A 13985-nucleotide genomic window follows, 5' to 3' on the forward strand; every position below is an offset into this window, starting at 1 on the left:
GGAAGCAGTATGTGCTCAGTGCTTCATTGTTGCATTTTCACAAAGATTTTGTATAATGCTTGAGACAGTCCATCTGATCTTGAGTTCATTAAGGGTTTCTTGTTGTGAGTCCTTGGTAGTTTATAACAATGAAATTGTTGACATTCAAAGGCACATAAATGCATTCAGTCCAACTAATAGTATTCATAACTATCTAGATAGTTGAAGAAACAATAAATGAAATACTTGATATTCATCTGAACCAAGTTTGCAATTTCATTTTTAATTCCAGATTTTAGTGGAGCTCCTAAGATATTCAGATGTTTTTGTAGATTTGCATGAACAGGGTAGCAGCTTCTAAAAATTGCACACTGTTTCATTAGATATAAGCAATTGCTTATGAATATATGCAATTATATAAAGAATGTTGGATATATATGCATATATTAAATATATAATATCATGTATGACTAACAACCTTACTTAATATTCTTTTTTCTAGACACACCATCAGTTAAGATTATACCATCCACTCCTTTTCCACAAGAAGGACAGTCCTTAACTTTGACTTGTGAATCCAAAGGAAAACCACTGTAAGTGATTTTATAAGCAGAAGAGGATTTTACTCTTTTTTTCATCTTGGTTTGATTTTGGTTTTTAATGATAGAAATCTACTGTTTTTGTCTTTTTCTTGGTTGGCAATGTGAACTCTAGAACCAAGTCTTCATTAAGTGTCTGTGGTAGATTGGGTTTTATTTTGTCATGTAGAGAAGTTTCTGGGAATGTTTCCAGCTGTGATTTTTTTTTCCTTTTTTTTAATATACTTACAGTAAGATACTTCAACCTGAAAAGAATGTAGGCTTAATCAGTCACTATTTATATCACTAGACTGATAAAACTTATACATTGCTGAACTTAGTTTTTCTATGAAAAACTAAAAAAGTTGAAGCATCTTGAAACATGCCCAAGTTTTAAATGGGGAATTATTTTCACAATATGACAAATCAAATGTACATTTCTAGTTTAGTATCCAAAGTAACATAATTTGTGAATTTGGTTTGCTTCCAAGAAAAGTAAATGGGAAAAGATCCGGAGCTCCAAGTTACCAATTATAATTTCCCTATTAGAATTAATGTACACGAATGTCATCCTCACTCTAAAATTTTCCTTTTTGTCATTCATGTTTATAAACAGTTTAATCACAGGATATCAACTTTTTATGCAAAATTTAAATGTGGATAATACAAATATGGGTAATTCAATACTATTTGAAAGTGATATGATTTTTCTAATACAATAGCACTTTAGGTCTAGCTGTATGTAATTTGTTCCATTTGAATATCTTCAAATTGATTTCATTTTGTTTAAATTTTAGTAAAAGAAATTTGCATCTGTATATAGCAATATGGAACAGCTTCTGTAAAAATCATGTTAATTTACTAAAAATTTGCTTTTAATAATATTTAATTATTCAGGTATAGGTATCATATTATTCCATGAGGAATTTACTGTAAGACAGAAGTCTGTTATTTTAACTCCTTTTTTGTTTTGTAGTCATACTTAGGGAATCAATGTTTTTTTTTAATCACAATTTTGATGCTTTAAAATTGGTCCTTCATAGTAATTATATTCTAATGATAAAATAACTGGTTTAAGTAGAAATTTATAGATTAAACTATTAGTTTCCTGTCTTTAAAAATATTTGAAGTCATATTAGAACTCATAAACAACACATTTTTTACATCCTAATTTATAAAATTTAATGCTTCCAATCACCAGATGGAAAATTCATTTCTGAGAAAAAGGAAGACAATAATTTTATTTGCTGGTAATTTTACTCTAAGGTAAATATTCCATTGATAATAATAAATAGAAACTGAGATTTCTTCTTCAGGGTTGATAAGACAATCAGAATTGATAGGGATTGTCCAAGTTTGTGATGGTTTTAAACCTCAATTTCACATCAGAATCACTGAAGAAGTTTCTATTAATACTCACCTTTTGATTTTCAGATTCATGCCCATGTAAGGACAGACAGTTCTCATGTATGCTTTACCCCATCCAAAAAATGATGACTGTAGTATAAATATCACAACCAGAATATTGTCACTGATATAATTAGGATAGAGGTCATTTCTATCACCTCAAAGATCTCCCACAATTCCTTTTTATATCCATACCCACTTTTCCTCCCACCTTCAACACCCCGTTATTAATTTCTGGCAACCATTAATCTGTTCTCCATTTCTCTAGTTTTGGCATTTCAAAAATAGTATGTGCATAGAGTCATGCAGCATGTACCTTTTGGGACGGACTTTTTTTTTATTAAAATACTGAGTTTATTTAATATGTATTTGTCTCCCACTATGGGATTAACTTTTGAGTCAGCATGATTCTCTAAGGATTCTTCCAGGAATAGCACATTATTTGTAGCAGTTTCACTATATATATTTTTTCATTTTTCTTTTATTATTCATATGTGCATACAAGGCTTGGTTCGTTTCTCCCCCCCTGCCCCCACCCCTCCCTTACCACCCACTCCGCCCCCTCCCGCTCCCCCCCCTCAATACCCAGCAGAAACTATTTTGCCCTTATCTCTAATTTTGTTGTAGAGAGAGTATAAGCAATAATAGGAAGGAACAAGGGGTTTTGCTGGTTGAGATAAGGATAGCTATACAGGGCATTGACTCACATTGATTTCCTGTGCGTGGGTGTTACCTTCTAGGTTAATTCTTTTTGATCTAACCTTTTCTCTAGTACCTGTTCCCCTTTTCCTATTGGCCTCAGCTGCTTTAAGGTATCTGCTTTAGTTTCTCTGCGTTAAGGGGAACAAATGCTAGCTAGTTTTTTAGGTGTCTTACCTATCCTCACCCCTCCCTTGTGTGCTCCCACTTTTATCATATGCTCAAAGTCCAATCCCCTTGTTGTGTTTGCCCTTGATCTAATGTCCACATATGAGGGAGAACATACGATTTTTGGTTTTTTGAGCCAGGCTAACCTCACTCAGAATGATGTTCTCCAATTACATCCATTTACCAGCGAATGATAACTTTTCATGCTTCTTCATGGCTGCATAAAATTCCATTGTGTATAGATACCACATTTTCTTAATCCATTCGTCAGTGGTGGGGCATCTTGCCTGTTTCCATAACTTGGCTATTGTGAATAGTGCCGCAATAAACATGGATGTGCAGGTGCCTCTGGAGTAACAGTCTTTTGGGTATATCCACAAGAGTGGTATTGCTGGATCAAATGGTAGATCGATGTCTAGCTTTTTAAGTAGCCTCCAAATTTTTTTCCAGAGTGGTTGTACTAGTCTACATTCCCACCAACAGTGTAAGAGGGTTCCTTTTTCCCCGCATCCTCGCCAACACCTGTTGTTGGTGGTGTTGCTGATGATGGCTATTCTAACAGGGGTGAGGTGGAATCTCAGTGTGGTTTTAATTTGCATTTCCTTTATTGCTAGAGATGGTGAGCGTTTTTTCATGTGTTTTCTGGCCATTTGAATTTCTTCTTTTGAGAAAGTTCTGTTTAGTTCACTTGCCCATTTCTTTATTGGTTCATTAGTTTTGGGAGAATTTAGTTTTTTAAGTTCCCTGTATATTCTGGTTATCAGTCCTTTGTCTGATGTATAATTGGCAAATATTTTCTCCCACTCTGTGGGTGTTCTCTTCAGTTTAGAGACCATTTCTTTTGATGAACAGAAGCTTTTTAGTTTTATGAGGTCCCATTTATCTATGCTATCTCTTAGTGGCTGTGCTGCTGGGGTTTCATTGAGAAAGTTCTTACCTATACCTACTAACTCCAGAGTATTTCCTACTCTTTCTTGTACCAAATTAAGAGTTTGGGGTCTGATATTAAGATCCTTGATCCCTTTTGAGTTAATCTTGGTATAGGGTGATATACATGGATCTAGTTTCAGTTTTTTGCAGACTGCTAACCAGTTTTCCCAGCAGTTTTTGTTGAAGAGGCTGCTATTTCTCCATCGTATATTTTTAGCTCCTTTGTCAAAGATAAGTTGCTCATAGTTGTGTGGCTTCATATCTGGATCCTCTATTCTGTTCCACTGGTCTTCATGTCTGTTTTTGTGCCAGTACCATGCTGTTTTTATTGTTATTGCTTTGTAATATAGTTTGAAGTCAGGTATTGTGATACCTCCTGCATTGTTCTTTTGACTGAGTATTGCCTTGGCTATTCGTGGCCTCTTGTGTTTCCATATAAATTTAGCAGTAGATTTTTCAATCTCTTTAATGAATGTCATTGGAATTTTGATGGGAATTGCATTAAACATATAGATTACTTTGGGGAGTATCGACATTTTTACTATGTTGATTCTACCAATCCATGAGCATGGGAGATCTCTCCACTTTCTATAGTCTTCCTCAATCTCTTTCTTCAGAAGTGTATAGTTTTCCTTGTAGAGGTCTTTCACATCTTTTGTTAGGTTTACACCTAGGTATTTGATTTTGTTTGAGGCTATTGTAAATGGAATTGTTTTCATACATTCTTTTTCCGTTTGCTCATTGTTAGTGTATAGAAATGCTAATGATTTTTCTATGTTGATTTTATATCCTGCTACCTTGCTATAGCTATTGATGATGTCTAGAAGCTTCTGAGTAGAGTTTTTTGGGTCTTTAAGGTATAGGATCATGTCATCTGCAAATAGGGATATTTTGACAGTTTCTTTACCTATTTGTATTCCTTTTATTCCTTCTTCTTGCCTAATTGCTCTGGCTAGGAATTCCAGTACTATGTTGAATAGGAGTGGAGATAGTGAGCATCCTTGTCTGGTTCCTGATTTTAGAGGGAATGGTTTTAATTTTTCTCCATTAAGTATAATGCTGGCTGTAGGTTTGTCATATATAGCTTTTATAATGTTGAGGAACTTTCCTTCTATTCCTAGTTTTCTTAGAGCTTTTATCATGAAATGATGTTGGATCTTATCAAAGGCTTTCTCTGCATCTATTGAGATGATCAAGTGGTTTTTGTCTTTGCTTCTGTTAATGTGGTTTATTACGTTTATTGATTTTCGTATGTTGAACCACCCCTGCATCCCTGGGATGAAGCCTACCTGGTCGTGGTGAATAATCTTTTTGATGTGTTGCTGAATTCGATTTGCCATTATTTTGTTGAGGATTTTTGCATCAATGTTCATTAAGGAGATTGGCCTATAGTTCTCCTTTTTGGAGGTGTCTTTGCCTGGTTTTGGGATAAGTGTAATACTGGCTTCATAAAATGTGTTTGGCAGTTTTCCTTCCCTTTCTATTTCATGGAACAGTTTAAGGAGGGTTGGTATCATTTCTTCTTTAAAGGTCTGATAGAATTCAGCAGAGAATCCATCTGGTCCTGGACTTTTCTTTTTGGGGAGACTCTTGATTGCTGCTTCAATTTCATTTTGTGTTATAGGTCTATTCAGGTGATTAATTTCCTCTTGGTTCAGTTTTGGATGATCATATGTATCTAGAAATCTGTCCATTTCTTTTAGATTTTCAAATTTATTTGAATATAGGTTCTCAAAGTAGTCTCTGATGATTCCCTGGACTTCCATGGTGTTTGTTGTTATCTTCCCTTTTGCATTCCTAATTCTACTAATTTGGGTTTTTTCTCTCCTCATTTTAGTCAGGTTTGCCAGGGGTCTATCGATCTTGTTTATTTTTTCAAAGAACCAACTTTTTGTTTCATTAATTCTTTGTATGGTTTTTTTGGTTTCTATTTCGTTGATTTCAGCTCTTATTTTTATTATTTCTCTTCTTCTATTTGTTTTGGGATTTGCTTGTTCTTGTTTTTCTAGGAGTTTGAGATGTATCATTAGGTCATTGATTTGGGATCTTTCAGTCTTTTTAATATATGCACTCATGGCTATAAACTTTCCTCTCAAGACTGCCTTAGCTGTGTCCCATAGGTTCCGGTAGGTTGTTTTTTCATTTTCATTGACTTCCAGGAACTTTTTAATTTCCTCTTTTATTGCATTGATGATCCATTGTTCATTAAGTAACAAGTTATTTAGTTTCCAGCTGTTTGTATGTTTTTTGTCTTTACTTTTGTTGTTGAGTTCTACTTTTACTGCATTGTGGTCAGATAGTATGCACGGTATTATTTCTATTTTCTTATATTTGCTGAGGCTTGCTTTGTGCCCTAGGATATGATCTATTTTGGAGAAGATTCCATGGGCTGCAGAGAAGAATGTATATTGTGTAGAGGTTGGAAGAAATGTTCTGTAGACATCTACTAGGTCCACTTGATCTATTGCATATTTTAGATCTTGGATTTCTTTATTGATTTTTTGTTTGGATGACCTATCTATTGATGATAATGGAGTGTTAAAGTCTCCCACAACCACTGTGTTGGCATTTATATATGCTTTTAGGTCTTTCAGGGTATGTTTGATGAAATTGGGTGCGTTGACATTGGGTGCATACAGATTGATGATTATTATTTCCTTTTGGTCTATTTCCCCTTTTATTAGTACGGAATGTCCTTCTTTATCTCGTTTGATCAATGTAGGTTTGAAGTCTACTTTGTCAGAGATAAGTATTGCTACTCCTGCTTGTTTTCGGGGGCCATTGGCTTGGTAAATCTTCTTCCAGCCTTTCATCCTAAGCATATGCTTATTTCTGTCGGTAAGATGAGTCTCCTGTAAGCAACAAATTGTTGGATCTTCTTTTTTAATCCATTTTGTTAAACGGTGTCTTTTGATGGGTGAATTAAGTCCATTAACATTAAGCGTTAGTACTGATAGGTATGTGGTGATTCCTGCCATTTAGTTATCTTAGTTGTTTGAAGGTTTGATTGTGTGTACCTAACTTGATGTTACTCTCTACTGTCTTGCTTTTTCTTATCCTGTGGTTTGGTGCTGCCTCCCTTTTCATGGTTAAGTTGGGTGTCACTTTCTGTGTGCAGGATCCCTTGCAGAATCTTTTGTAATGGTAGCTTTGTGGTCACATATTGTTTTAGTTTCTGCTTATCATGGAAGACTTTTATTGCTCCATCTATTTTAATGATAGCTTTGCTGGGTAGCGTATCCTGGGGTTGAAGTTATTTTCATTCAGTGCCCGGAAGATCTCACCCCACGCTCTTCTTGCTTTTAATGTTTCTGTTGAGAAGTCTGCTGTGATTTTGATGGGTTTACCTTTGTATGTTACTTGTTTTTTCTCTCTTACGGCCTTCAATATTCTTTCCTTAGTTTCTGAACTTGTTGTTTTAATGATGATATGTTGTGGAGTAGTTCTATTTTGATCTGGTCTGTTTGGTGTCCTGGAGGCCTCTTGCATTTGTATGGGAATATCTTTCTCTAGATTTGGGAAATTTTCCGTTATTATTTTGTTGAATATATTACGCATTCCCTTCGCTTGCACCTCTTCTCCTTCTTCGATGCCCATGATTCTCAAGTTTGGTCTTTTGATGGAGTCAGTGAGTTCTTGCATTTTCTTTTCACAGGTCTTGAGTTGTTTAATTAATAGTTCTTTGGTTTTTCCTTTAATTACCATTTCATCTTCAAGTTCTGAGATTCTGTCTTCTGTTTGTTCTATTCTGCTGGATTGGCCTTCCGTTTTGTTTTGCAGTTCTGTTTCGTTCTTTTTTCTTAGGTTTTCCATATCCTGGCAGTTTTCTTCTTTATTGTTGTCTATTTTTGTCCTGAGTTCATTTATCCATTTATTCATTGTGTTCTCTCTTTCACTTTGGTGTTTATACAGTGCTTCTATGGTTTCCTTTATTTCTTCTTTTGCTTTTTCAAATTCTGTATTTTTATTGTCTTGGAATTTCTTGAGTGTCTCCTGTACATTTTGGTTGACCCTATCCAGTATCATCTCTATAAAATTCTCATTGAGTACCTGTAGTATGTCTTCTTTTAAATTATTCTTGTGGGCTTCATTGGTTCCTTTGGCATAGTTTATCTTCATTTTGTTGGAGTCTGGATCTGAGTTTCTGTTCTCTTCATTTCCCTCTGGTTCCTGTACTAATTTTTTGCTGTGGGGAAACTGGTTTCCCTGTTTTTTCTGTCTTCCCGTCATTGTCCTTGGTGTTGTTATTGTCCCTGTACTGTGTGCAATTAAGTATTTTCTAGCTTGTAATAATGACAATGGTAATATTTAAAATGGAAGGGTGACCTGAGATGGAAAGCAAGAAGTTAAAGAAAAGGGGAAAACAAATATACAGACAAGAGGGAGAAAGCAGAACAAGGTATCAGACAAGAGAATTTCAAAGGTATAAGCAGGGAGTGTTAGTGTACTAATCGACAGTAAGCTGAACAGACAATAGATAGAGAGAGGATTGAAAATCAAAGATAAAAAAAATAAAAAATAAGTAAATGAAAGTAATATCTATATATAAAAATGAATTAAAATAAAATGGATAATAGAAAATTTAAAAAAAAACAAAAAAACAAAAAACTTCCAAGTTTATATGCAATGCAGTTTCAGTCTTAATAATTTGGATGTCCGTCTCAATCTCCAGTCCTGGAGTTGGTGCCTCAGATGTTGTTCTGTAGGTGTCTCATCAAAGGGGATGCAAAAAGTAGAACAAAACTACACACACACACACACACACACACACACAAGAAAAAAAAAAAAAAAGCCCCACCAAGTGTCCCCAGTTCAAATGCAATACAGTTTCAGTAAGTTTTTCAGCTTGCAGGTGTAATTCGGTTGTTCTCTCATCAAAGGTAGGGAGAAAAAGAAAAAAAAGCGTCTGGAGGCAGTTCTGAGAGTGGTATCTGCAACTGTGGCTTGCCTGCCTGCTGCTCTCAGCCTGTAGCTGGCGGCGTTATTTATGCAGATCTCTGGGGTGAGCTAGCACTCACCTGGTCCCACAGGCTTTGTTTGCTCAGAGTTCTCCTGTGCGGGAGCCTCTGCTACAGGCTTTCCCCTTCCCAAGCACTGGGAAAGGTGACACTGCCCCCGCGTTTTCAGGCCTGCGTGTTTATTTACAGTTCATGTGGGAGGTGGGTCTTCCCCCCCTCATCTGAAGTTTTCCTCCCACTGCCACTTTCACAAGCTTTCCTGCTCCTGCTTACTGGGCGGTGCTGCTGCTGCTGGCTGCCATGTTTGTTTACGGTTCACGTGGGAAGTGGGTCTTTCCTCCTCCACTCTCACAAGCTTCCCTGCTCCTGGTTGCTGGGCACGCGCCCCGCTCCCGCCAGAGCCTCTCCGGCCCACCTGGCTTGTTTATTTACAGTCCTGGGAAGGATTCCCTTCCCCCAATCTTCAGCGCTCAGGGCGCCCCACCCTCTTTCCAGCGTGTCTTAACTGTTCTTATTGCTTATTACTCAGTTTCTCTTTTTTTTTTTCCCGGGTGGAGGTCAGTCTGTCCAGGTGGCTATGCTGCTCTGGCCCAGGCTTGTCTGTGGGGCTACCGCAGTACCGCGAAGCTCACCTGGTCCGCGTCTTCCCAAGCCGTATGGGCGCCGGCCACTGGCGGCCCCGGGGGCCCTCCTCGTTTCTCCGTTTAACATGAAGTGGAGATTCTCTGCACCAGCTGGAGATGTGGAGGGGTCAATGTTATGCCTTTTCTAGGTGATTATGCCTGCAAAGTGTGTCTCCAGCGTCTCTCCAAGATTTCACTACAGGAGGGTCGCTTTCTGCTTCCTACCTCTACCCGCCATCTTGGAATTTTTTACTATATATATATAGCTTGCTCAGTTCACTTTCATAGCTTTACCTTTGAAGAGGTTTAAGTTGCTTATAGAAAACAGCTTTCCACCACATATGGTATTTATATGTGACAAGCACATTTCAGTTCTATAGCTTCAACTAGAGCTTTTGGCTGTAAATATAGTACTTTAACCAGAGGAATAAATGGAATGGATTCTAGTCAGCTTTAGACATCCTTAAATCCTAAACTTCTCTGATTGTGTGTACATAATACCAAAATATTCTTTGAACTATCTCTTTTTATCAACTCTTATCTCTCTGTTATTATTTCCAGTTACGTCTATTCCTCCTCTCTTATTTTGTTTCTATTCTCCCTTACAACTTCAGGGGTCAACATATAGAAGTATGAAGGAACATGATCAGAATAAGGACTAGAAAACAACTTTGCTTTTACTCTTTTTCTCCTTCAGATTTATCTCAAACTAGATATGTGTACATTTGGAAGATTTGTGCAGTGTATGCAATTAAATCAGGTGAAGATGGAAAAAGTGATAAATAAAATGCTTAGAAATAAATACTTGGCTGGCCAAATAGTTTCCAGTTGTCTGTCAGTGATCTGTTCTTTCATTGAATGTCTACTCCCAATAGTACAGACATCATTCTATTTGTGGGCATAATTGGATTGTGATGTTTATAAGATTATATATTTAAGTACTCTGCATCATTCACTTCAGATATGGTTGAAAAGATGTGCATTACTGTGGGTCTTTTGAGTTTTAGCTACCTAGAAATAAGCTTATATACATAATAATCCTCTGTATTACAGAAGAATGTAAAGTACAACAATCTTATTTATTTTATTTAAGAATACAAAGGTGTGGTAAGTTTAAGAAATAGAAAATGTCATCTTTCAGAACAAATTCTGATTAACATCACTTTGCAACCAAAAATGGATGCTAAATATACTCTCTATTTTGAAGAAGAGAAAATGTTCCCTTTTCATTTTTTTTCTCTGTATTCTATTAGGTCATTGACAGTGAAATTATAGTCAACTTTTTTCATTCTTTCCTTCTTTGACCACTATTTTCTTTTGTTCTTCATAATCTTCTTGGAATCAATTCTCCTCCACTTTCAAAATAGCATTTCCAGTAGATTAAGACATTAACCTCTTTAAAGACAGTTTAACTTGTAGCCGCTCCACAGTTTATATCTCCAACAGTGCCAGATGAGGCAGATAGAACAAAAAAGAAGGGAAGACTAAAAAGAAATCATTGAGTTTTCCCAGAAGGAAATCTTCCTGATCATAAAGAAAATAGTCTCACCAGAGCAAAGAAAACAGAAGGTAAATTGAAGTGGATTAATCAGGGAGTTTGTAAGTGTCAGAGAAGTAACGAAATCCCTAATGGGAAGACTGCCCACTTCAGAATGTGAAAAATAAAAAATGGAAGAGGGGTGATAATTTTTCAAAAACAGCAATTTCAAAATGAAACATAATTAAAAGCATCATGGATAGACTGCCCATACTTTGATAGGAACAAAAGATCAAGAATAAAAGTGAAGACTGATATCCCAGGCATCTAATGGGCAGGTGAAAATTGGCTATTTTGCTTTGATAATCACTGCCAAAGTTCTGCTCCATTACTTCACAGTACTGCACCTGATTCCCTACTTTGTCATCTTGGCATCACTGAGAAGTAACACTATAGCTTAGTGTTCAGTCCTCTCCCCAAACACTTAATTTGTGTTTCTTTACTGTTCACCTGATGCATTTCTAACTGGCAAGTGAGAATCAGAAATGTACAATGGATATATTATGTTTTACACCTTCTAGCTGACTTAAATAATATCTTTAATCTGTGACCAAATCCTTACTGTTTCTTAAAAAGAAAACTGTTTGACCAACATATGATTTCTTGAAGAATTAGTTATTCACCATTTTTAAGTGTATTGTTAGTAGACAAAACATCCCACTATCCTTTGTGTAAATCACAAAATGATGGCATGGCTCAAGTTGTTTTGAGACTCATGTTACAGGCTACAAGCCTGCCCTCCTGCATGCTAATGTTGTTTTCCTTGTTCTAAATATGAGGGCCCCAGTGACTGTTTATGAACAATCATGCCTTATTTGCCTGCTTTGGACTGGAGCCTTTTGCCATTTTCCTGTGGAACAGCTGCATAACTTGGGCCTGAACCAAATTGTTCCACTTGACATTACTATAGAGGCATCCTATTCTTTCCTTAAAAGAGAGATTACTGTACATGTCTGTCTATTGTTTTAATTTTAGCTTAAAGTGAGGACCAAGCTAATGCCAGCCACTTTTCTTTCAAGTCCCCAGAGTTTTTTCAAGCCTCTTCTTCCTTTGGCTGAATTCCCAGACAGATTTCAGGCAGCAGCATTCTCCATTTATAAAAGTGAAGGAAAAAAAATTTATATTACATTAAAGTCATGACCTTAAATAGTTTGGGGTTGCTCCCCACATGCTGTGACTAGTGAGTCATCATTCATTCTAATTAAATGTTTAACACTTTATGAATTTATTTCAAAGCTAATAGGACATTTTCAGTTGAATAAATGTGTATTTGATATTTATTCTATGAAAGAAAATGATTATGGTGTTTGATAAATTTTTCTGTATATCCAGCCCAATGTTTATGTTATATTTACTATTTTACCTGCTGGTAAACTCATTTTTTCTTTTGTTCTTGACATAAATCTAGTATGTGTAATTTCACAGCACAGAGAATCTCTGTTCTGTACAGGAAAAAATATTTTAATCTTTAGGAAAACAGATTACATACCTTATAGCAACTAGCGAGGTGTTATAAACAAACAATTACATATCCATTTTGGAAATAATTAAAGGATCGAGGAATCAATCTGATATGCAAATATTAATGTATTTTTCTATCAACATAATGAACATTTTTTCATGAGACAAATATTAAAGGAAGCCATTTTTATATTGAATTAGGTTTTTTTAGCCTAACAGACCTTTTTACAAATTACTGGCTGTTGCAATTTTTACACAGTCTAATCCATGAAAAGAAATGGCAAAACATATGAGGAGTTAATGAAGACAGTTATCAACCAGAGTGAAGTATTTTTCCTCAAAACAAGAAAAAATATAATTTTGAAATAATAATATACGTCTATAATAATACCAATTTCACATATTTTGACCTAATATATAACAGATGTTTTTAAAGAATTTCTTTTTCCTACTATATGAAATCCTTTTAATTAATCTTCAAGATCTGTGTTTATGTTCATACCAATAACTGCAGACTGGATAATAGGGAATACAGAATAGATTTATTTTTACTATTTTATTTGGTCTTTAGTACAAAATTATTTCAATTAATTAACTAAATTTATTAAAATCAATATAGTCATTTTCCTAAGGTGTCTTCAGAAGTACAATATTAGGAAGTTAGTTTTAAATTACCATAATAAAAATATATCCATGTGCTGTTCTTTTCTGAAGCCCACATGGTCTTTTGCTTCCATCTCATGGTTTCAAAATTCAATCACATATTGACTCTGTGGAAACACACAAGTAGTTACCTTGGCAATGAGACCGAATATATTTGGTTTTGTTTTTGAAGCATGAAACTGACTCTAAGTAATCTTCACTGTTGTTATTTGGGCTCCACATCTGTGGTGTGTTGGGCACTCAGTCATTTTCAATGAAATGTTCCAATGTCTTGTGAAGGTCCCATAAGAGCTTGCAGAACCATGATTATAGATCCATAGAATTTACGTACTCCCTGAACATTGCCAGGTAAGTCATTTCCTTGAAACAAAAAGCCAATTATTTTGTGGGATTATGTAAATGTTCATATGGAAACACCACCAAAATGTCTCAATATACTTTAGACACAGTCATGGAATGGTGCTGCCATACACATGGACTAGACTTTCAGAATATGTATTTTTTGGCTATTAGGTTTAAAAATGTGAAGGGTTGTTGGCTTGGTTGGTTTTTGGTTTTGGTTTTTAGCAGTACAGGAGATGGGGGTTGAACTCAGTTCTCACTGTTTGCTAGGCAAGTGCTCTATTCTTAAGCCACTCCACTAGCCCCTAAAAATCTGTAGCAGTTCAATAAATTAACTATGAGATTCCATCTGAACCTTTTCACTCCTTATCTAAAGGCCTTTAAACATTATGTGTGTTTAGATAACAAACTCATCAACATGGTGATTGTAGGAATATTTTAGAAGCAAAAACCACTGTTAGTATTTTTTAATAACTAAAATGTTAGAACTATGTGTTAATATTACCCCATTCTTCAATAAGTGCCATTCAATAACATTTAATTTTTCCCTTTGCATTTTTTCAACAATGTATGTTTAAATTTGAAACTATTCTCCCTCTGATAGTCCTAGTACAAGTTACTATGAAGTGGATTACTCTGT

The 13985-nt window shown here is 35.5% G+C and overlaps 1 protein-coding gene across 3 annotated transcripts in view; it reads left to right on the top strand.

Annotated features, from left to right (window-relative positions):
• Positions 1-13985, top strand: part of Cadm2 (cell adhesion molecule 2) — a 1035444-nt gene that overhangs the window by 908719 nt on the left and 112740 nt on the right. For all 3 annotated transcript variants that reach the window (XM_074072932.1, XM_074072934.1, XM_074072933.1), the window contains one exon: positions 482-572. In XM_074072932.1, the coding sequence (XP_073929033.1) occupies positions 482-572 (91 nt within the window). The remainder of the gene's footprint in view (positions 1-481; positions 573-13985) is intronic.

Source organism: Castor canadensis, chromosome 5, assembly GCF_047511655.1.
Source record: "Castor canadensis chromosome 5, mCasCan1.hap1v2, whole genome shotgun sequence".
Classification (NCBI taxonomy): Eukaryota; Metazoa; Chordata; class Mammalia; order Rodentia; family Castoridae; genus Castor; species Castor canadensis.